This window comes from Mytilus galloprovincialis, chromosome 1, assembly GCF_965363235.1.
Source record: "Mytilus galloprovincialis chromosome 1, xbMytGall1.hap1.1, whole genome shotgun sequence".
NCBI lineage: Eukaryota > Metazoa > Mollusca > Bivalvia > Mytilida > Mytilidae > Mytilus > Mytilus galloprovincialis.
Window position 1 is genome coordinate 128,967,706 of NC_134838.1, and position 24,309 is coordinate 128,992,014.

The 24,309-nt window shown below is 32.5% G+C and overlaps 2 protein-coding genes across 3 annotated transcripts; one reads left to right on the forward strand and one right to left on the reverse strand.

The window, feature by feature from the left end:
- Positions 1-1,239: 1,239 nt before the first annotated feature.
- LOC143059027 (intracellular hyaluronan-binding protein 4-like) lies at positions 1,240-13,982 on the reverse strand. 2 transcript variants are annotated; one of them, XM_076232505.1, is made up of 7 exons: positions 13,653-13,982; positions 12,007-12,151; positions 10,440-10,604; positions 9,822-9,896; positions 8,870-8,944; positions 4,562-4,796; positions 1,240-1,947 (listed from the first exon to the last, which is right to left on the reverse strand). In XM_076232505.1, exons 1-7 carry the CDS (start codon positions 13,876-13,878, stop codon positions 1,735-1,737), a joined length of 1,134 nt encoding a protein of 377 aa, XP_076088620.1. In that variant the 5' UTR covers positions 13,879-13,982; the 3' UTR covers positions 1,240-1,734. The 2 variants fall into 2 exon arrangements, with proteins under 2 accessions (XP_076088620.1, XP_076088612.1); XM_076232497.1 differs by having other exon boundaries at positions 9,822-9,899.
- Positions 13,983-14,346: 364 nt separating this feature from the next.
- Positions 14,347-22,780, forward strand: LOC143059035 (uncharacterized). The gene is made up of 4 exons (XM_076232517.1): positions 14,347-14,665; positions 19,979-20,098; positions 20,682-20,832; positions 22,032-22,780. Exons 1-4 carry the CDS (start codon positions 14,410-14,412, stop codon positions 22,591-22,593), a joined length of 1,089 nt encoding a protein of 362 aa, XP_076088632.1. The 5' UTR covers positions 14,347-14,409; the 3' UTR covers positions 22,594-22,780.
- The last annotated feature ends 1,529 nt before the right edge of the window (positions 22,781-24,309 follow it).

The window sequence follows — 24,309 nt, forward strand, 5'->3', positions numbered from 1 at the left end:
CTTCTTCAAGATTGATGTTCTAATTTTTCAGAAAATTTCATGCTGGATAACATTGATTTGTTGATCAGATTTACCCAATGTTCTATTTTCAACAACAACCATGTTTGTTGATCAAATTTTCGAATACTTTTAACCACAATCTCCTAAGGATCAATTCAGGCTAAGTTCAGAACAGTTGACCAAATTGACCGTTTCAGAAATGAGGGTAATTTTATTGTTCGTACCCCAAAATAAAAATAACATCACGTCATTGGTTGAATTTCCATTGTTTAGGACATTTCTAACCAATCACGATGCTTTGGTGTACACTTTTGGAAATATTATCCAGAATGCATTAGATTCTGAAACGGCGAATTGTTCCAGTGGGTTTTTTCTTCAAGATTATACCAACAAACGCCACATGATGGCAATGTCATACAATACTTGCAACCATATGCAATAGATTCAAAAACATTCCATTCAAGGGCAACAACTCCCCATTCTTGTATCGACATTAACCTGATATTTCTATGTCCCCTGCAACATCATACGGGTACAACAATGACTGAGGCAGTTAAATAACAAGTCTTGTTGTCAATAAGAGGTTTATTCCCCTTTTAAATACAAGTGATAATATATTACACAGCAGGATCTTATAAATAGGTGATATGGAGGAGAGGTAACTATTGGCAGATTAAAAATTACAGCTGACCTATTACTAAAAATTTTATAGTCTGTTCATTAACTTTTAACCTTTGACACATTTAGCACTTAACCTTTTAAACACATGTATAAGTAACATCTTCACAGAAAACGTCTTCTTTATACTTATGAAGCATGTATTAAAGACTTTGAAAAACACAAACAGGATTCCACAAACTGTCTGTATAATAATCTGCTGCATATTTTTTGAGACATAATCATACAATTCATTATTTCTCAAAATACTTATACTTGCTCATCTGTTTTGATTTCAAATAGTTATAGTCAAATCTTAATCTAAACAGGCTTTATTTAGACCATTGTGTTCTAATGTTCAAAGGTGTTTATATAACAGGTGTCAAGTCATTTTCTGAATTTCCTGATCAACGTTTGATATTGAGGCTTTCAAACTCCATTCTGTCAAAAGCAAGAAACACAAATGAACAATAAATTAGTTTAGAGATCAAACATTTAACTGCTGAAAGGAATGATAACATCGGGTAAAGGGAGATAAACATGTTCAATGTGAATCAACTTGAAAGACGGTTAACTAATCAATGTAACATGATGCTTTATAATGACAAACATGATTTCATTACTATACATAGGTGGTCTACATATGATGTAGTACCCATTGAACAGTCAATGTCTACAAAGTGATGCAGATCCAAATTAAATAATATTTTTTTTTTATAAATTTACATTTTTTCATATATAGAACATGAAAATTTCAGTAAAAACATACAAACTACCATGCTACCATCTTTCAGTCAAAATTCACTTTTGCTACAGCCATTAAAATTAGCAGCACTATTAACAAGTACATGGTTAAACTAACAAGAGTTAACCAACATACTTTAAACATATTTGTCAGTAATAATCAAGCAATAGATATCTCAAAAACAATGTAAGTATAAAAGAAAATAATGCACTTTTAAAGTTTTAGGTGCACTATTATAATCCTCAGAAATGCAGGTTGTTAATGAGAACTTAATGAAATCATTTTGCACTTGAAGTGTCCAAATGGGGAAATATTCTCCTATTTAGGATGCACTATGCAGCAGATTTGACCAGACTTGGAAAGTCTGCTTCATCGTCAAATCTTGGAGCAGTATCCCGAGAATTTCCTCTTCGGTCTCCACGACCCATAGATCCCCTGGGACCTCTTCCTCCACGCGGCCTTCTACCACCCCTTCCTCCTCTTCTGGGAGAATCATTGAAGGTAATCCTAATTGGAAGTTGACTCTTCGATTTGTGGTCATCCTCCTAAAAATTGAAAAAAAAAGACAATGCATTATTTATAAATATAAAATTTGTAATCAAACTATGTTAGCTTGAACTTTTGGATGATAGGAAAACTCCTGCTTATTATTATATGGCTCACCAAAGAGTTGTTTTTGTTTTCTCAAGTGAATTCTGCTGATATTGAAAACAAAACCATATATCTTCTATTGCTCATGGCCCTCATAGCTTAGAACAAACTGTAAATTACTTTAGAGAAATGAACTCTTCTTGAAAGGCCAAATAAAAATATATGTGTGGTTCCAGTAACCCGACCGACCCTAGTTAAAACCCCCAGACCCTAGAACTTTTTTTCATTTCTTAAAAATAAATTTTCAAACGATCAAATTTTGAGGATTATGAATTAAAATAATTAAATTCATAGATTTCTCTCATCTGAATTTCCATCACAAGTATCTGTTATGGCTAAAATGCAAGAATTCATAACAGAATGCAACAAAATTAACTAAAAACGTATCATGGCTGTTTATTTTATAACCACACACATGTAAAAATGTCGGACTTCCGGTTGGGGCGTATATAATAAGGGAAACAATTTCGGTAAACACGATCCTTTTCCGGATTTTGTCATTAAAAAAAAAAAAAAAAAAAAAAAAAAATTGCCGACCTACCGACCCTATTTTTTAGAAGTATGTAACTGGAACCACACATATATTTTTATTTGGCCAAAGTTCTTTTTATCAAATTAAGGTTGGTAAGATTTGTCAAGGCTTTCAAGATTAAAACTATAGATATTATTAAAGTCTCCTTGGGGACATTATTAAGAATTGAACGCAGGACAGTCTGAAACTGAATGCTTCTTACTACCTGATTGGAAGATATTAGGAGATGTGAATACTCAAAGTTTGTTGATTGGTTAGGACAATCCAAACCTAGTATATGTCTTTAAATCCCATAGAGTATTGGATTTGTTCTCGCTATTTAAGCAATTAGATTTTGCCTAGTCATTAACCATGCATATTGGTACACAGGTAAAATAAAAAAAATTCAGTCGAATAAAAATATGTTTGTTTCCCCTCCACTCACTTGGGTCAAAAATAAGCTCCCTGGTCTAAAAATTCTATTTCACCAAAAAATTGGATTGATTTTTATTCCTGAAAATAATTTGTTTCCAGTTTTGAAAAGTGCTTGAAAGCAAAAGGATTGACAATCTAAATAAATACACTCAAATTGAGCACAAACAACTGATATGTGTTCTCTACTGGACAAGTTAAACCATACATGTGACCAGACTATGACATCCAGTTAAAGTAACCTGCCTTCCTGGTCTGTTTTCAAAGGGTAGACCCAGGGGAGGGGAAAGACATTCTTTTAAATGTGGCCTGAGAATATGCCGCTATAAACATTTCACATTAAAATATCGATGGGATTTAAATTCGAGACTCAGACATAACATTGATTGATAGTTGGTTGCTTTACGCCGCATAACAAGCTATAACAAGATTTGAACCTCTAGACATTCAACTGCAAGCTATCAACTAGATTTGAATCTCTAGACATTCATCTGCAAACTATCAACAAGATTTGAACCTGTAGACATTCATCTGCAAGCTATCAACAAGATTTGAACCTATAGACATGTATCTGCAAGCTATCAACAAGATTTGAACCTATTTACATTCATCTGCAAGCTATCAACAAGATTTGAACCTCGACATTTATCTGCAAGCTATCAACAAGATATGAACCTTTAGACATTTATCGGCAAGCTATCAAGGCCAAATAAAAATATATGTGTGGTTCCAATTACATACTTTTAAAAAATAGGGTCGGTAGGTCGGCAAATTTTTTATTATTTTTTAATTTTTATTTTTGAATGTCAAAATCTGGAAAAAAATCGCGTGTTTACCGAAATTGTTTTCGGTATTATACACGCCCCAACCGGAAGTCCGCCATTTTTACATGTGTTTGGTTGTAAAATAAACAGTCATGATACGTTTTTAGTTAATTTTGTTGCATTCTGTTATGAATTGTTGCATTTTAGCCATAACAGATACTAGTGATGGAAATTCAGATGACAGAAATCTACAAATATAATTATTTTAATTCACAAACCTCAAAATTTGATCGTTTGAAAATTTATTTTTCAGATATGAAAAAAAAAGTTCTAGGGTCAGGGGGTTTTAACTAGGGTCGGTCGGTCGGGTTACTGGAACCACACATATATTTTTATTTTGCCCAACAAGATTTGAACATATTTACATTCATCCGCAAGCTATCAACAAGATTTGAACCTATAGACATTCATCTGCAAGCTATCAACAAGATTTGAACCTATAGACATTCATCCGCAAGCTATCAACAAGATTTGAACCTATAGACATTCATCTGCAAGCTATCAACAAGATTTGAACCTCTATGCATATCAGTACAAGCTGTCAACAAGATTTGAACCTTAAAACATTGATTTGCAAGCTATCAAAAAGATATGAATCTTGAGACATTTATCTGCAAGCTATCAACAAGACATTGCACTTCCAACTTTGAAAAAGATTTTAACCTCTAAAAAAATAATGTCAAGCTATTAATCAGATTTCAACCTCAACATTGAAGTGTAAGGTATTAATAAGATTTTAACCTCTTCATATTCCTCCTCATCGTCCTCCTCTTCCTCATCATCACTGGTATTTCTCTGTTTCTTGTAGGCAGTACCCTTTAACTGGGACGAATCCGATCCTTCATTAGGCTTCCTCAGATTGAAGTCGGTCTTTAATCTCTTTTTCTCTTCCTGGGCTTTCCATTCATCAAGTGTCAGTTGTTTTGGGGTCTTCTCACCTTCTGCAACGGTCTGTTCAGTTGATTCTGTGCTTTCACTGCAATTATTTTAAAACAATTATGAATATTTAGTTTATGCTCTCTTTAAAGTTTCAATATAAATAATATACATAAATCAAGCCGTTAGTTTTCTCCTTTGAAATGTCATTTCGCTGCCATTTGTAGCTGACTATGCTGTATGGGCTTTGCTCATTATTGAAAGCTGTACAGTGACCTGTATTTGTTATTTTAAGTGTCATTTTGGTCTCTTGTAAAGATTTGTCTCATAGGCAATCATACCACATCTTCTTTTTTATACTTACAACATTCACATTATATTTCATAAAATAAAGTTTTCCTTCATTATCCAAAATAAACAGATTCCTTTTGTAACATTACGTGATTTATGGTGATGACCTCCACTCCACATTTCATTTTGTTTTCATCATTGAACTCATCCCAGGTATTGAATCTTGACAAATTGAGAAAACATATCTTTGTATTGGTTTTTTAAATTGGTTTTGTTAAAACAACATTTCTAAGTCAGTTTTGATCTTGACACGAAAACACTTCTGATTATTGTAAGAGTTTAGTCTTTTTAGAACACAGTGTGTAATTGTTTTTGACAATTTTCTGGGAAATCATGCTGCCCATATTTTTTTATTTTTTTATAACATTTCAAGGATAATTTTGTTTTGTGTGGTCAGTGGGGAAAATGTTAAGTTATTTTTTCTTATCCGAAAAATAATAAATTCGTTTGCAGATCAGTCAACCCACAAATGAAAAGAAATCTCTGGTTTTTCCTTAATAGAATCTCTTGTTTTTACTTTAAAAGACATTTGTGGACATCAGATAAATCAAATCTGCATCAGTTAAACTTTTGAATTGCAAATGATTTTCTTACTGATCTTATTATTCAATAAGGAAAGTTTATATTTTTTTTCAGGACAAAGTGTAGGAAAAAACAAGATTGTCCTATTATAACAATGCTTATCAATATAAGATATTCAGATTTTTTTTTATATATTTAAGTCATTCATAGTTATGTGTAGAAATGTTAGAAGGCACTGTTCTGGCTACAACACAGTGATGATGAATGGATAGTTCCAAATCATACAACTTTATTATGTGGATTATAATTAATATTCAAAGTAATAATAAAAAAAGAATGTATTGGGAGGATACAATTGCCTCCACTCAAGCTTTGAAATTAAGCAATTAAAACAAAGCATAACTCTAGAACCTTTAATGACTAAAAAACCAAATTCAAACTTTTGTGTGTTGTGGTTTTAAAGATTTTGTACAATTGCATTCAATTTGAACTAGACAAACTTGTCGAGTTTGAAACTGAAAAAAGTTTCAAGCTATGAAGTGACACAACTGCCCAAATTTGAACGGTCTGCTAGTTTTGATTCTTAGCATTGTGTATGTTTTATTAAATTTGGACAGGTAAAACTTAAGTTAGTGCAGAACCAGGTGCTCCGCAGGGCGCAGCTTTATACGACCGCAGAGGTCGAACCCTGAACAGTTGGGGCAAGTATGGACAAAACATTCAAGCATGATACAGCTCTGAATTTGGATTGTGATCAAATTTTTGACATTACATGGTTTTTTTTTACACAAAACAAATGCCAAGATTTTACAAATCAATTAAAGATTTCTTCTTCAAACTTTTTAAATCTAAAATTAAATAGTTGACACAGCATAGGTTTCTGACACAGAATGAATGTGGTCTAATGAACTTAAAAGGTTTTTTTTGCCTTTGAGCAAATCACTGTGCTGTTGAATATTAATCCTCTCAAAAAAATGTTTGAAGAAATTTTCTTTTTATTTATGAAATCTGAAATGAGAAAAATTTAACCCCCCCCCCCCCCCCCCCCCCCCCCACTTTTTTTCACATCCCCGTTTCCCTTTTTCAAAACTGATATCAATTCAAATTTCTAATGGAGTTTGCAACAATAACTACTCATTTAAATACATCATAAAATATTAAGATGTAAAAAAACTGCTTGTTATCACTGAATGGTAAAGATTATTTAAATTTATCAGTTGGTAGTAAAAAGTGTATATACATTGTATATTGTATATAACAAAGATTTAAGTTGATTCTGGACAAAGAAAGATAACTCCAATTAAAAAAAATTCTTGCTATTGCACAAATAGGATATTTCTTGCTTACTATTCTGGACAAAGAAAGATAACTCTAATTAAAAAAAAAATTTGCTATTTCACAATATTGTGCAATTAGATATTTCTTGCCATTGCACAATACTGTGCAATTGAAAAGACTTGCTATTGCACAATACTTAATATAATAATTTTAGATCCTGATTTGGACCAACTTGAAAACTGGGCCCATAATCAAAAATCTAAGTACATGTTTAGATTCAGCATATCAAAGAGGCCCAAGAATTCAATTTTTGTTAAAATCAAACTTAGTTTAATTTTGGACCCTTTGGACTTTAATGTAGAATTTGAAATTTGAAAACAGGACCAAAAATGAAGAATCTACATACACAGTTAGATTTGGCATATCAAAGAACCCCAAGGATTCAATTTTTGATGAAATCAAACAAAGTTTAATTTTGGACCCTTTGGACCTTAACCCTTTCCTCCATGGAAATATTTTTTTGACGTACTTGATTTGCATGGGAATTTTTCAATAAAAAAAAATTATCAGGTTTAAAGTATTAATGCATTGCTAAAACAAAAATTTCATGAGTGAAATTCCAATCAGATATTCTTATGAATATCCTTTTTATATTAGATACAATTTTCTTAAAGTCTGATAAAGTTTTTTCATAGGCAATACCTTTCAACTGAGGCACTACACAGGCGTCGAAAGGCGTCATTATGGAGTTAAGGGGGTGGCGTCAAAAGGCGTCATTATGGAGGAAAGGGTTAATGTAGACCAATTTGAAAACTGGACCAAAAAAACTTCAATAATGAAGAATCTAAGTACATTTTTAGATTCAACATATCAAAGAACCCAACCGATTCATTTTTTGTCAAAATCAAACTTAAGTTTAATTTTGGACCCTTTGGACCTTAATGTAGACCAATTTGAAAACGGGACCAAAAGTTGAGAATCTACATATACAGTTAGATTCGGCATATCAAAGAACCCCAATTATTCAATTTTGATGAAATCAAACAAAGTTTAATTTTGGACCCTTTGGGCCCCTTTTTCCTAAACTGTTGGGACCAAAACTCCCAAAATCAATACCAACCTTCCTTTTATGGTCATAAGCCTTGTGTTTAAATTTCATAGATTTGTATTTACTTATACTAACATTATAGGGCGAAAACCAAGAAAAATGCTTATTTGGGTCCCTTTTTGGCCCCTAATTCCTAATCTGTTGGGTCCTAAACTCCCAAAATAAATACCAACCTTCCTTTTGTGGTCATAAACATTGTGTTTAAATTTCATAGATTTCCATTTACTTAACCTAAGGTTATTGTGCAAAAACCAAGAAAAATGCTTATTTGGGCCCTTTATTGGCCCCTTATTCCTAAACTATTGAAACCAAAACTCCCAAAATCAATCCCAATCTTTCTTTTGTGGTCATAAACCTTGTGTCAAAATTTCATAGATTTCTATTAACTTAAACTAAAGTTATGGTGCGAAAACCAAGAAAATGCTTATTTGGGCCCTTTTTGGCCCCTTATTCCTAAAATGTTGGGACCAAAACTCCCAAAATCAATACCAACCTTCCTTTTATGGTCATAAACCTTGTGTTAAAATTTCATAGATTTCTATTCACTTTTACTAAAGTTAGAGTGCGAAAACTAAAAGTATTCGGACGCCGGACGACGACGACGACGACGACGACGCAGACGCCAACGTGATAGCAATATACGACGAAAATTTTTTCAAAATTTGCGGTCGTATAAAAAACTAAAAATGCTCTAAAATTGTGGTCATGTAGGCAAACAATCCCCCCCCCCCTGACTATTATTAGAACTTTATTTTTGTTCAATCATTTAGACTAGTTTAAGAAACTGAAAAGTTGCCTTTAACATTTACAAGAACAAGTTCTTGTTCTGAATGATAGAATATTGCTTAGTGATGACAATCGTCCCCATGGGTAGATTTTGTAAATTACTTTAATTGGCGCTCATTTAGTCATACTTAGGGTCTTGGTTTTCTGCATCTTCTCCTTGGTTCCATGATTCTTTGGGTTCTTCATTTTCTTTGCTTGCCTCTCTAATAAAATATAATTCAATTCACAAAAATTAAAGTTGGTTCTGTGTAAATGATTTTTACATATCGAATCAATGATGAATTGGATGGAAAAAGGTAAAGAAATTTCCAACTATTGTAGAGAACTAAAAAATAGCCACCTAGTTCTCTCCCCCCCCCTTTGCTTCAAGAGCAAAACGAGATGTAACCATTACTATCACTGTATTAAGACTGTTGTTAAAATATAAAGCAGATGACAATATGTGAAAGTGGAGAGGTCAGAGGATTGACATATCTAAGTTTTTCAAACTTTGAATATGAAAATGAGGTTGCTGAAATGAAAATCAGCTCTACAATATTAACAACCACATACAAATCCTCAGATTCAAAGTTTTCAAACCTCGTGTACAAGTATCGAGGGAGAGTTGATGAGAACTTGCATATTGCTCTATCCATTATCCAGATGAATATTTAATGTAGGTTTGAATGCAATTGAAATACTACCCTTTATCATTCCAAATTAAAAAGAAGTATGACTGTATAAAACTTCCAAGTTCTGGTTTAATTTCAGTACAATAAAACCATAGATAAATGAACTCAACCAACTTAAGTGTTAAAAGTATTCTAATTCTGGTTTACTGCATTTCCCCCTGGATACCACCTGCATAAACATGCCTTCATCATATGATTGACCCTTACAGTATGGTCATCAAGGTTTATAAAATTATCAATTGACATACCAGTCAGCTTATCAATATACACTATGTCCTATCATAAATCAAATTTATATATTCCAAATTCTATACAAAATCAAGTATCAAAAGCCTGACTTTAATGCCCAGGAGAAATAGTTCGTGAACAGAGAAAAGCCCCTGCTTTGTTTCCATTGTCCTCGACTTACTCATCCAGATCATCTTTAAAGGTTCCCCAGTTGTGTGCTCCACTTCCTTCTCTCTTCTCCATGGACTTCACACCACTGCTATGTCAAAACATGGAAGAAAAAAGGTTTTATTTGCAAACTAGTACAAAAACTCTTCAGTACAACAGTACAAAAATAAATGCAATGCAATGTGTTGCAGAAGGCTGTTCAGAGTCGCAATAAAATAAATCAAAATTTAAAATACTGGTAAATGCTATTGGTATATAGAGAATGTGATATGTTTCCACCAATAAATCAAGATAATTTCCTCTTTCTGCAATATTCCTGTCTTTGAACCGCAGAAAATGCTGCCAATTGTTGTGTGATGATTGAGTTACCCGATTGATCAATACAAGGAAATTAAAACAATATTGAGATGTTGATGAGACAACCCAAATTTTTTGCACGTCATGGATACAAAATTAACTCTTAACCGTAAATTTGTTTTGGCCTTGGAAGTATTAAATACAGGTATAATCTGTATGTGATAATGTAAAAAATTAAGGAACTTCAAACGCTGGAATACTAATAATATTGCAGATTACCAAGTTACTGATACTAATATAATTACTCCAAACAGAAAGATATATCAATTCTTACGTTCTATCACTTCCACTGTGTCTTTCAAATTCACGTTTTCCACCAAATCCTCCTCTATCAAAACCACCTCGCCCCCGGCCTCTAGGACCACCTCGTCCTCTTGGTCGGCCAGAAAATCCTCCTCTAGATTCCATCCTGTTACCAAACCCACCTTCTGGCTTGTCTCTAAAATCAAAGAAACATAATTGTTATACAAAATGTTTCCTATGTGTAGTTTTAGCATGAGCATACATAACAGTTATCTCATATTAGCACAGTAAAATAATGAAATCTTTCAGTATCGGCCGTGAGTATTCTTTGATAATACTGTTTATTTAAGAATTATACAATTTTTTTGGAACAATCCATGGAGGTTGTCATGTTTTTGTGGTCTTAACATGCAAGTGCTTTTTCTGGCAATAATTTACTTAAATCTTTTGTTTGTCTGCTGATCGAAATTGAAAGTGGAGAGTTTGAGATTTCAAAATCTAGTTTGTCAATGTCTCATTCTGATGTCTATAACTTATCAAGAAACATTAAGTCAATCTTGAGCCTCGTCTGTGGATGCCTTATCAAACTCTTTGGAAAACAAACCGACTACGCAAAAGGCAAAAAAAATAAAAATATAAGACTAACAAGTCTACAATACACTTGGGAAACTAAAAGACTGCACAACATGAATCCCAGCAAAAAACAGGGGTGATATCGGGTCTCAGGATGGGTAAGTAAAACTAGCTCCACATGTGGCATATCAGAAGAAAAAAAAAAGGACAGAATTGCTGATTGGTACAATTGAAATATATATGTCCCAAATCAGGAAACTTGTAAAAATATTGTTCTCGGATACAACAGTGGGCATCGTGTCAAGAAATATTTCCCGAGTGTTTACATCATCTTACATGTTGGTATTTTGTCAAATATTTGATCATCAGTCAATGATTAATGTGAAAAATGATATTTATTCTGTCTGGATGATTTTTATCCCCATTTGAATTTATAATAAAATTGATTATTGCTATTTTATAGGGTTATTGCATGAATAATGGGGAATATTGTCCCGAGTAGAATTTTATATTGCACGAGCTTGCGAGATTGTAATATATGTTCAACGAGGGACGATATTCCCCAATATTCATGCAATAACCCTTTTATTGTATAGCAATATAATATTTAAAGTAAAAATTGGTTTAAACTAAGATTTTGTCATTGATGACGTCACAAATTTTGAAGATTTATTGCCCTAAGGCAATATTAGAATTTATTGCACGCTAACTTTTGGTTACTTTCTGTGGGAAATATTATATTGCTATACAATAATACTAAATATTCTTTTATCTTACTGACTGATAATTTCCTTCCAATGAGTCGAGCGATATGAAAAATTATGGCTAGAATTTAAGGGAGTATATATGCCTGTTGTCAACGAAATTAACAACATCCTCTGACCTCATAGGTTAAATAGCGACTAACAGATTATAATTGGTCATCTCAACTCGATTGATTTTCTAAATTTCGCTATACAGACTTAAGTGAGAAAATCAATCTCGATGATGAGATGATCAACGATAATAATCTATATTTCTTATACCTTGGTTCATTAGTCATAGATGAGTTTTCTTCAGGTCTTCTTGGCCGTCTGTCTTCCCTTGGTTCTCTATTTTCTCTGTTCTGTCTAGCACTCCTTGGAGGCCTTTCATTTTGCTGAGTCCTCGCTTGGGATGGGACCACCTTTTCTGTAATTGTAATAAATACTGTCTTATAAAACATAAAATGATAAATTCTGAAATTCCAAAATGAACAATCCCAAGAATAGGGGATCTTGTAAATTTTTTCCATTATAAGGCTCAATTTTTTTTATTAGGCCTGGTTGAAATGAATTATCTATTAAAGGTATTCCTACATATTTACTTTCTTTTGTTTATGTGCCCACCAATACCATAAAAAAAGTTGGCTTTTTTTAGCCATGGCGTTGTCAGTTTTAGATTTATGAGTTTGACTGTCCCTTTGGTATCTTTCGTCCCTCTTTCATAACTATGGGTCTAAAGCTCAAATTCAAATCAACAAAAAACTTCCTCTTAGCTTACACATTGCATGAATAGTACTGGATACATGTGTGGTAGAGTGGAAACAAAATTACTAAAATTCTTCCTTAAACTGTCCCCAGTACACGGATCGCACCATCATTTTCTATGTTCAGTGGACCGTGAAAATGGGAATCCCCATTTAGGCATTAAAATTAGAAAGATAATATCATAGGGAACATGTGTACTAAGTTTCAAGTTGATTTCTCTTCAACTTCATCAAAAACTACCTCGACCAAAAAACTTAACCTGAAACGTGACAAACGGACGCAGACCAGAAAACATAATGCCCATAAATGAGGCATAAAAATGCAATTTGGAAAAGAATTGTTTTTTTTTTACTTTACTCTCATTTTTGTTTTTAAACAGTTTAGCCCACAACTATAATGGTTTTGTTGTAGTATAATGCAAATTTACTTACAAATGTATATGCTCTCAAGTATATTTATACTGGATATCATGTGCAACAAATTATAATTTGATCTCACTCAACTAATTTTTGTTTGTGTGACTGAAAAGCTGGTAATGTAAGTGCAGTTTTCTGGCAGTTCTTATAAAAATTTCATTTTTTTTGTTGTCTTTCGCACAAGCTGGTTTCTTGTCCATCAGTTCATTTAACAGTGATTTAGCAATTTAGACAATCAAAAATAGCTAAATTTATAAAATCTATATCTGCATCAGAAGCAGCTGATCAGAAGAGTTGCATGTTTAATCAATAATAACCAATTGCAATATTTTTTTACCATGTTGCGTCACAGTATTTACAACCAAAAACTACAAAAACCTTCATTTGTTTTGTACCCCACCTTAAGTTGCATACAACCGTATTTCCCTGCAAGACTGTCCTTAATATAATAGAAGTAGGTTCAGGATCAGAAAACATGGTGGAACATAACTAGTAAACTACATAACCAAACATGGTCAAGACCACATGATAAACATAACTTCAACATCATTGCAAAATATATATTTATCATCTGGTACAGATGGTAACCAGTTTTCATACATATACACGTGAATGTGGAGGGGGGAAACAAATATAACGAAGTATTTTGGACTTCAAGCGTGTTATCTGTGAACAAATGTCAAACGGGTTACCTAATAAACAATCAAGACAATGCAAATAATCATTTCTGCACGATAGAATTATTACCTTCTTTCTTTTGTGTGTTTTGCTCTGTCAATTTAGTCTTGTTATCAGTTTGTGGTGCTGTCTTTTTTGTCTTTTTAGTTGGTTTGGACTTGTCAGCTTTCTCCTTCGCTAAAGCCTCGGTTCTCTTCTGTTCCTCTTGCTTCAGGATTTCATATGGATCGACATCATCATCGTCGTCAAAAAGACAGAACTTATTAGTCACTGCTATGCCGTATTGCGAGTCCATTGTTCCTCTTGATGCTGAGGATGGCAATGGATTTTTACGGCCTTACTTTTTAAGGTGCTACAAAATGGCGTGTTTCTCTCCAGACAGTATGAGCATGCTTTGGAATTAGAATATTCGGAGGAAAAATCCTTCCTTAGTTGTAACATAAAAACCCGAGAGTCTCGACAGTTCAAGGTTGTTTTCAAGTTCCATATTTAGAAATTTGGCGGGAGTAAGTCATAGAAATTTTATAGCCTCTGTTTTGCCACTAGTTTTCTCGCAGTTTAAACATTTAAGAGTACATTGAATAACTAAAGTCTTCATGCATATTATAATTCAGCCTATAACTAAAGTGTTTTTAAGAAATTGTAATTTATATCCCACAATGCATAGCAACGACGGGGAAACCACGAAATCCTTTTTTTAAATCTATTTTTATACCACATACCCGATTGGTGGAGTTCAGTTGGCACGATAACGGGTTTATACAGGTAAGAATTAAATACCTATGAACAAGGGTGACACAACGAAAGGTAAAGAAGTGATTTAACCATGCCGTCGTGGGGATTTAAAGATGAAAGTAAACCAGAATCTATAATTGAACCAGCATCAAATATGGATAGGAATTCCCCTGATGAAGATTCAGCTGATTTGGAAGATTATATGAAGAGAGGACGTCCGAGGGCCGAGCTAATCACTTCATTGATCTTCAAAGGTGCAGTGTCCCATAGTGGAATACGTTGTCATGTGTGTAATCGGGTTTTTCCTCGAGAAAAATCTCTCCAAGCTCATATGAGAACGCATACAGGTCAGTATTTATTTTATTTTACTCATTGAAAAAAAAATTTGTATCCTATATGTTGATAATTGACTATTTATATACTAACCAAAAAGTGTCAAACTTTTGAAATCAGAAAAAATCTTGACTTTCAAAGCAACTATTTGACAGTTTCATGGAATTTAAATTTATTGTTACCATAAACATCAATGTTTTCAGAAGAGGGTACTGATTGGAAATTATTCAATTGCTACAGTTGGAATAGTTACGGTACATTGATCGACCATTTAAGTATAAACATGTACAGTTGAAGTTATGTAACAAATGTAATTTAATACGGTAAAAGGTTGACAGGTAATGAAATGAAAAGTAGAATCAGGAATATAATATTTGTGAAGTGCAAACCACGTTGTAATGTTATTAATATTAATCTTTGTTTACATCTATATTTGTTGCAGACATTTAAACCTCCAATTTAAATCTACTACATGTACGAATATTTCCAATCAAAATTTAATTGGGGTGATATTTAAATGGCCGATCGATCAATCGTTGATCCACTGTGTCGTCAAGCAGACAGGTAATAGGAGATCAAACAGTACACCATTATCTTCAAGCTTTAACATGCTACCTGGCTTTTTAACAAAGTCCCGCCCCTTTCTTTTCGTCATGGTCGAGGTCCCGTTACACGCATGTTAAACCACTAAAGAGCACTTTGTCTCAATCCATTTGTAACGGGTTTCTTTAGCAACAACGAAATAAACAAACACAACACAAAATACCTATTTACAAAGACAAGAGATGTGTTTGAACGCGTCCCAGTATTACACCTATATTGATCACGGATTTTACCTGTGTAAATCGTCTTACCTGATTTTAGTGGTGTTATTTTTCACTCCCGTACTTAGTCTTTCTTTCACCAAATTCTACCCAACAAATGTTAGAAATTTTCAATATTTCAAGCCTTTAAATTCATCATTTGGGACATTTAAATTTATCACCGTATGTTTTGAGGTACAAATAAAAATTTAAATGCTCAATATCTTTTTAAACCGAAAGTTGCACTTTCAGAGACATTTAAATTTTAGAGCACGTGTAAAGACATTTAAATCCTATTATTATACCTTTTAATTTTGTTTTCAGCAGCCGAGAAGGTCCATTTAAAAGTTTTTATTGGAGTAAAAGGGTATTCCCTCATCAAGCTATTTATAAATTCTACATCATATATACCCGGAAGGCTGGTCACAGACCAATACACAAATAAGATCCGTATGTTGTCAGCATATTTTAAACATACCGAGCATGTTATACTTTTTGATTGTCAAAACTTGTTCCATTTCGTCAGTTTTAACCCGTGATCACTAGTCCCACACGATGTTTTATACTATATACTATATATAAAATAACAGATGTCGACGGGAAAGGGGGAGGGGTGAACATTTTTATACTATGTGTTTTCCTCATCTGACCGTCTGTTTTATTTATTGCCGATGAAAAACGAATTTGAAAGTGGGCAATACTAGGACCTTGTTATTTTTTATTGTAACTTTCAAAAGTTTGATCCAGTGAAGAAAAAAAAATTACATTACCCTAAATAATTAAACAGAACAAAATCAGCATATGACAATGCCTTCGATATTTGCCTCTTGTGTTATTGAGACCCATTAGGCATTTTGAAAGACTAATAACTTGATATAAGAAACCGTAGGTACACTGTACATGTATCTTTAGTCTTTGAGGTTGCCCAAACTACAAAACATTGTCTCTTTAATAGGTACAAAATGTCATATGAAATGTCCATTTATTATACTTTAGACAGTCGAACATTTTCAAGATACATTTTATTTTCATTCAAGAGATGTGAAAAAAACCACCACGAAAGCTTACATTGTATCCCTGCTCTCCCTTTGGGATTCTAAAGTATATTTTTGCATCCATTAACCATTTCAGTGTATTCTGGTTTTGATGCTTTAGGTAGCAAAACGTCTTAAACGTATATAAAACGGACACCTAAAACACCGGACTAAGACGAAGACAACATAAGTTTGTATTCTTGTGTTGTTGGTTTTTAAAAACTATTTTCATGTATTCGGAGTCGTGGACTTTCTATCTTTCCCCCCTAAATAGATAGCTTATGTGTATAGCCCCGAAGCTCTTTATAATAGCGTATAATTGTACTCTTAACGGGATACATGATTTTACTGTTAGCAATCAATTAAAATGTGTCTATACTGTTACAACACTAATAGGTAAATAAAGTATGAAAATAATTTTAATTTCATCAGGGCTATTGTATGAGCCATTTCTTCTTGCGAAATGAACCGTAATTTCGTGGAAATGTTTTACAGGTGACGTAGTTTCGTGGAATATAACTACCTGTATTACAGAATTTGTTCTCGACAAGATGTTATGCAATACTGTTGGTCAATATTTATTGAAGTTTGAAAAGTTGGATTGTTTAATAAACCAATTTATAAATAGGTCGTAGCCCAGTCAACTGGAAAGCAAACAAAACTCCGTTATTTTGTTGAACTGATATTACTGCAATTTCACATTCTGTTTAGTTTTTCGGCTTTCTTTTTAGTTTACCTTTTTATTTGATCTTTTTATATTTATAATTGTGCAGATTTAGTTCAATTCTAATGACTCATGGTTCGGTAAACAGAATCTTAAAGTTAGTTGGTTTACTGGATGTTCGTATAAAAAGTTGAAATGGAAGAACATTGAATTGATTTTAGGCTGGAGGTTTATGATATTTTACTAACTAAAATATTGAAGTAAAATATCAAGTAATATTTGTGTATTTTTGAATGGCCTTTGTATGACTAAGTAAGGTTTACGAGTGATTAAGCAGGATAGGCCAAGGACAATGGAAGATATAGTTAGCTGAACCGTTATTGTTCTGGAGTTTTTTGTCAAGTGTGTGGTGTACATTTATTCCTTTGAACACGCAGTTCGCAGGGTATCTGTTCGGATTACTAACAAAAGATTACAAAATTCTGAAATGTTAACAATTACATGCCCGTTATTGCACACACACAAACATTAGGCTCACTAAAATTATTTTTAGCATCACGATTACACAATATACATGCTTGCATTAAAAAAGGATATAAAACTTACAACACCACCTTTCATAGGGCTTCATAGGATCCGATCAGAAAAGCTAAAAATAAATACCAAAGAAAATATTTTTTCGTTTATTAGTTTGGTTATAAATCTGTTCGTTTTCCCCCCGTTTGAAATTATTCACATTTTGTCATGTCGGGGCCTTTTATAGCAGACTTTACAACATGGTTTTGAAGGTCGCATCAACTATGGTGACCTACATATTCATATTTGAATGCATGCTTAAATACACTTTGTTGTACTCTGTTGGATATAGTTGTCACATAGGCCATCCTACCACTTCTCCTGTTTGTATATCACACCACCTTCCTTAATTTCATATTAAACCACATCTCCTTTTTTTTTTTATATAACACCACACAGTCTTATATCAGAAACATATTAAAACCGTTAAACAAATGATTATAGGGTAGGTCAGTGTTTTTTTGTTATCCTCATTTTTTGGGACTAATACATTGATCGAATGTAGTACCAAGTCGTTTTGTACTTGGAACATTTGTGCCAGTTTATACCTTGAACATTTGTTCCAGTCGTTTTGTACACCGAGCATTTGTCCAAGTCGTGTTGTACCTTCAGCAATTGTACATAAAGTATTGGTTCTAGTCTTAAATTTATGTACCTTGACCATTCGTTCCAGTCGTTTTGTACCCTGAGCTTTTGTCCTAGTTGTTTTGTACCTTGAATATTTGTCCCAGTCATGCTTGCTTTGAGCATTTGTTCCATGCAGTCGTTTTGTACCTTTAGCATTTGTCCCAGTCGTTTTGTTCCATAAGCATTTGTGACATTTGGTTTGTACCCTGAACATTGTGACATTCGGTCTGTATCCTGAACATTTGTCCCAGTCGTTTTGTACCTTGAATGTACCTCGAACATTTGTCCCAGTCATGCTGTGCTTTGAGCCTTTGTTTCATGCAGTTGGTTTGTACCCTGAGCATTTGTGACATTCGGTTTGAACCCTGAATTTTGTGCCCGAGGGTATCACAGTCCAGTAGTCAGCACGTCGATGTTGACATGAATATCAATCACTTGGTCATTTTTATAAATTTCCTGTTTACAAAACTTTGATTTTTTTTGAAAACTAAGGATTTTTTTTTATCCAAAGCATATATTACCTTAGCCGTATTGGGCACAACTTTTTGGAATTTTGGATCCTTAATGCTCTTCAATTTTGTACTTGTTTGGCTTTATAACTATTTTATATTTATTCCTGAAAACTTTGATAACTATTGTGACATTTGGTTTGTACCCTAAGCATTTGTCCACGGCGTTTTGTACCTTGAACAGTTGTCCCAGTCGTTTTGTACCTTGAATATTTGTCCCAGTCATGCTGTGCTTTGGGCATTTGTTCCATGCAGTCGTGTTGTACCTTGAGCATTTGTCCCAGTCGTTTTGTACCTTGAGCATTCGGTGATAATTATAATTTTGTAAGGATTCACTATCAAAACTAAAAGGAAGTGATTGTTTGGCTTAAATAAGGTGGGTAGGTTTATACTTTTTGGCTTGAAACATCGTGAAATATGTTCACTCAAAGTATTGACAATGATTGCATGCATTTTTTTATTTGGAAAAACTCGGATTGTTGAATAAACACAACAGTGTGTGAAGAGGTCATAGCCCAGTCAACTGGAAAGCAAACAAAACTCCGTTATTTTGTTGTACTGATAATACTGAACAATTTCACATTCTGTTCAGTTTTTCGGCTTTCTTTTCATTTTACCTTTTTGAGCTTTTCGTATCTGTGCGAAGTTAGTTCGATACAACTGACTCATGCATGGTTCGGTTAACATAATCTCAAAGTTAGATGGTTACTGGATGTTCGTATACAAAGATGAAATGTAAATACATTCTAGATTCGAGGTTAATATTATTTTACTGACAATTTCTCCTTTTTTAAACTGGACATAGTCAGAAATTCAGGGAAAAAAATAATCGCTTTTTTTTCAATTTAACTCAATTTAAAAAAACTAAAACCTTAAAGTAAAAATACAGGCTTTCCCAGTAAAATAGACAGATCATTACAAAAAATAGTAAAAAGTTTTTATTCAAAAAATAGTTTGATACAAATAAAGACCAGACAAATTTAAGGTACACAGGTCTTATTATTTGTACACCTGTCTTTTTGGTTTTTGATTTTTCTAGTGATCGAGAAAAGTAAAATAAATAATGAGAATGTTTAATTATACATATTGGTAAATTGTGTGATTATTTTTTTAGGTGAGCGTCCATACTTGTGTGATTATCCAGGATGCAACAAATCCTTCTGTCAAAGTGGACAACTTAAAACCCACCAGAGGCTCCATACAGGAGAAAAACCATTTCTGTGTACGGGAGAAGGTAAGTGGTATTCTAAGCTCCATGATCGAGGGTTTGGATAGGGGGTGGGGTCCCTTATTCTGTAAACATTTAATTTTCACCCCTTTTTTCTCTAATCTTAAAAAAATGAACCCCTTTTTTTTCTTTAATCTTCATTTATTTGTTATTCTCTACTTTTCATTTTTTAAGGGCATTATTTATTATTCATTTAACCCCATCCAAACCCTCATGATCTAGAATCAGTTAACAGTAATTCTAAAACTGACACACAGTTTGATTGAAATCAGCACATTGTTTTTTCTTATATATACATTGTTTTAAATTTTTATTTATTTGCTTATTATTTTTTTACTTTTTTGAAAGTTATTATTAAACGATAAACAATGAAGTTGAGCAATATGATTTTTTTTTATAAATTTGCTAATTTGAGTCTGAGGACTACAAAAGTACTAGTCAACACTTTTCACAATGTTATTTGCTTATTTGGGTCTTTAGGGTGAACAATGAAGTTGAACAATATAGAATTCTTTTATTAATTTGCTAATTTGAGTCTGAGGACTTCCAAAGTAGCCAGCACTTTTCACAATGTCTTGTTGTATTGCAGGATGTCTAATGAGATTTACACATGCCAACAGACACTGTCCTGATCACCCTCATGCCTCACTACAGAGAATCTCAGCCAAAATAGCTATAGAAGACCTTGAGAAAATGAGGGATGCTGAAGCTAACTGTGACATCAGAGATTGGCTAGACAGGTATGTACAAAGATAATCTTGTTACCTGCATGTCAATCATGTGGTTATATAAAGATCAAACCATATTGACAAATACTTGGTTTTTTTAATTGACAACTTTTTTTTTATTATTGTCAAGTCCATTAGAACAAATAGTGGTCCTCTACTGACCAACACAGTATACCTAGATATCTACCATACTAAAATGACAAATAAAAAAAGACAGACAATGAAATGGCCAAAAGAAAAAGAAAGATACAAGCAACAATCTACAAGCACTGCATACAAAACTAAATTCAACACAAATGGAACCAAAATTATTTGTAAACATACAAGATATATTTTATTTCCAATAGTGGACCCATTACGGGCATAATCAGTACATTGATTTTTTTATCACACATTTGCAATAGACAATAAACAAAAATAAAAATAGAAATACGTTTGACAAAAAACATGAAATATAAATTGAGTTAATAATACATGTAGTCACATATCAAAACCTGTATGTTTAGTGATTACATACATGTATGGGCTCCTGAAACAAACAATAAGGACAACAATTAGATCTCAAAGTTTTATTATTATATCATTGGTCCAACTGGTCTTGATAACCTTCCAGCTAAAAACTTGTCTAGCAGGATACATCAGGTTTATAACTATTTTTTAAAAGGCTTTAAGTATTATGAGTTAACTGCTGGTGGATATTTAAGCACAATTGATTTATAGCTTAGTTTTAGCAGAGCAATTATGTTCCAATATTGTTGCTGTTTATATGTGTGATATAGAAATATAGAGAGATATGGCACATTATATGATAGACAATGAAACAAACATCCACCAATGACCATAGGATTAAGGTTCAAGGGTCTGGAAACAGTCATATTTACCAGTCATGTCCTAAACTGATTGCTATATGTCCTAAACAAGTAATTGGGATTTAGGACAAATTTTATTTTTGAACAGAAATGATTTCGCTCATTTCATTGACTCAATGTTTGAAATCTGAATTTTAACCCTACATATCAAGAAAATCGTGATATAAAACACAAGCTCTGGAATGCCGTTCCAAATGGAATATATATACTCCTAATGCAGGCGCTGTTTTAATCAGCATTTTGCACTAGTGATCACTTGTTTTTGTTAATAAACATTTTGATAATGATGAGGATGATAATAGTATGATGATTAGTTTACAAGGTTTAAATGTTTAATTTCAGGCAAATAGGCATTCGACAAGACAGAGGAAGTTACCGCTCACGTTTACAGAAACGATTCCGTCCAAATCCTAATGAAAACAGTAACTCCCCTGAACCATCGTTAGACGATAGCAATACTTCACCTGAACCAAGCATAGATACACAAATTTACCCACAAGCCTATCCACATCCTGTCTATCTATATCATAACAACAATAATACTGAATTCTCTAAAGATTATACTCAGAAAGACTATAGTCCACCAATGGAAAATCCTCATATCATGAAAGACACTTACAGATATCAACAAATGGAGGAGAATTACTATAACCTACAACAGCACTATGATCCTTATAATGGATACAGTATGTTCAATGGTGTTCAACCAATAGAAGACTGTAGTACACATCAACCAATCAGTGACTTTGTTACATACCAACCTGTGATGGATACAGATTATGGCCTCCATGTTCCTGAAGAAGAAATCAAATGTGAACCAAGAGAACTGACTCTTAGTGAACAAACGGACAAATGGATATCGGCTTTAGCGTTGGTAGAATTATCTCATGGCATGGAGTCATAAAGTGTAAAGACTTAACTCATGGATATTTGTTGTAGCCTTAGTAAAGTAATCTCATGGAATCTTAAAGACAATCAAAAGAGGGGAAGGCTATACTAGAGAGAGTTTTATAGATCTTTTATACTATGACATTCAGATACAATTTTATATTAACACTTTTGCATAAATGCATGATTGAAAAGAAATGATGGCTATAAGCTCAAAATGAACAAAAATACAGTTGCATTGTTTTCAATTATTAGGGCATGCTATATAAATTTATTTGTTTTGGATGAACTGTTTGAAATTTAAAAATTGAATGTAAACCAAAGAAACCTTTACTTCTTCTAATGACATTTGATCATTATTTCAGACTTGAGTGACAAAGCAGTCACTCATAGTTGAAAAGAATTTCATTCCCTCAAGAAAATTGTTATATTTTTTCTATATTTCTCACTAAACAGCTATACACTGAATAGATTATTTTTTAAAATGATATGTACAACCGTTCCTTCAATCAAATATAAAAGATTAGCTATCTGAAAAGTTTCTATGCAAAAGACAGATTTTTATACTATATTTTTACCTAATAGATCTGAATTTTTTTATTTCAAAGTTTATTCAATATTATTATATTTGACAATTAGATGTTTGTACAGTTTTCTAGACATTTTATACATATAGCGTTTATTCTAACTGCTGTAGAACTTAATATGGTGATAATGTGATATGTATACACAACACAGTTCATGCTTTTGTGATATTGAAATCCATGATCAATCTATTAATATCCTGCATTTATTTATATATAAAAGTTTGCATTTACTAACCCTATATATGTGAGTTACTCTCAGTTGGGAGTGAAACTGTTGTTGATTTTTGTTAACATTTTGAAGACCAAGAAGTCCCACAACATTTGTTATCTACAGATATCCATATTGTTACTATTTGAAATCCATTATTTTATATACACATACCATTTTATTAAAATTTAAACATTCCAGGATCAACTGCTGTTTTTTATACTTTAAAATTTGTTTAAGATGTAATATAGAAAGTTTCAAGAAGATTAAAAAAATAACATAAAAGGGGAGATAACCCATGAAAATTTCCACTGGAGAAAATTAACTATTTATTGTTTTATTTTGTTGCTGTTATTTTTTTCTTTTTCTAATTGTTTTGAAATGACTAATCTTAATTGGTATAAGAAATTATACATATCTCAAAGTTGATAATGAACAAATAATAAGTATTGTTTTTGAACAAATTATAATTACAAATTCCAAGCGAACAAATTTGATACCAAATATTGCTTACTACCAAGATGTGATCTTTACATGAATTATATTCAATATACATTTTGAATAGAAATTTATAATGAAATCCAATAAATATATTATAGAATTTCCACATTCCTTATGTATTTTATACTCAAACTATGTTTTACATATTTATATTTCTTTTAGTTATAATTTGTATAAATATATATTTGTGAGTACTTGTTTATCTGAATAGCTTTGTTACCATAGAAATCCAATTGTAAATATTTACTCTTGTTAAAAGTTGTTTATTATTGAAAATTTATGAGTCAACAATTCTGACTGCCGTCCATTCATTCTGTTGATCTTATATAATATTAGTCACAAATTCTGCATTTTACTCTAATATCAATGTGTTCAATATTGTCATCAATTTCATCATCATTATAACCCATAAAATATTTAGCTTGAGTCTTATAAT

Bases quoted from the DNA above. Each gene is read 5' to 3' on its own strand.
- LOC143059027 (XM_076232497.1), bottom strand. From the start codon at position 13,878: ATGGACTCGCAATACGGCATAGCAGTGACTAATAAGTTCTGTCTTTTT. The intron at 10,605-12,006 runs GTATAAGAAATA...CTTTGATTTTAG, and splicing joins TCTATGACTAATGAACCAAG to AGACAAGCCAGAAGGTGGGT. The intron at 1,948-4,561 runs GTTAAAATCTTA...TTCAATTTTTAG, and splicing joins ATGAGGAGGAATATGAAGAG to GAGGATGACCACAAATCGAA.
- LOC143059035 (XM_076232517.1), top strand. From the start codon at position 14,410: ATGCCGTCGTGGGGATTTAAAGATGAAAGTAAACCAGAATCTATAATT. The intron at 20,099-20,681 runs GTAAGTGGTATT...GTTGTATTGCAG, and splicing joins ATTTCTGTGTACGGGAGAAG to GATGTCTAATGAGATTTACA. The intron at 20,833-22,031 runs GTATGTACAAAG...GTTTAATTTCAG, and splicing joins ATCAGAGATTGGCTAGACAG to GCAAATAGGCATTCGACAAG.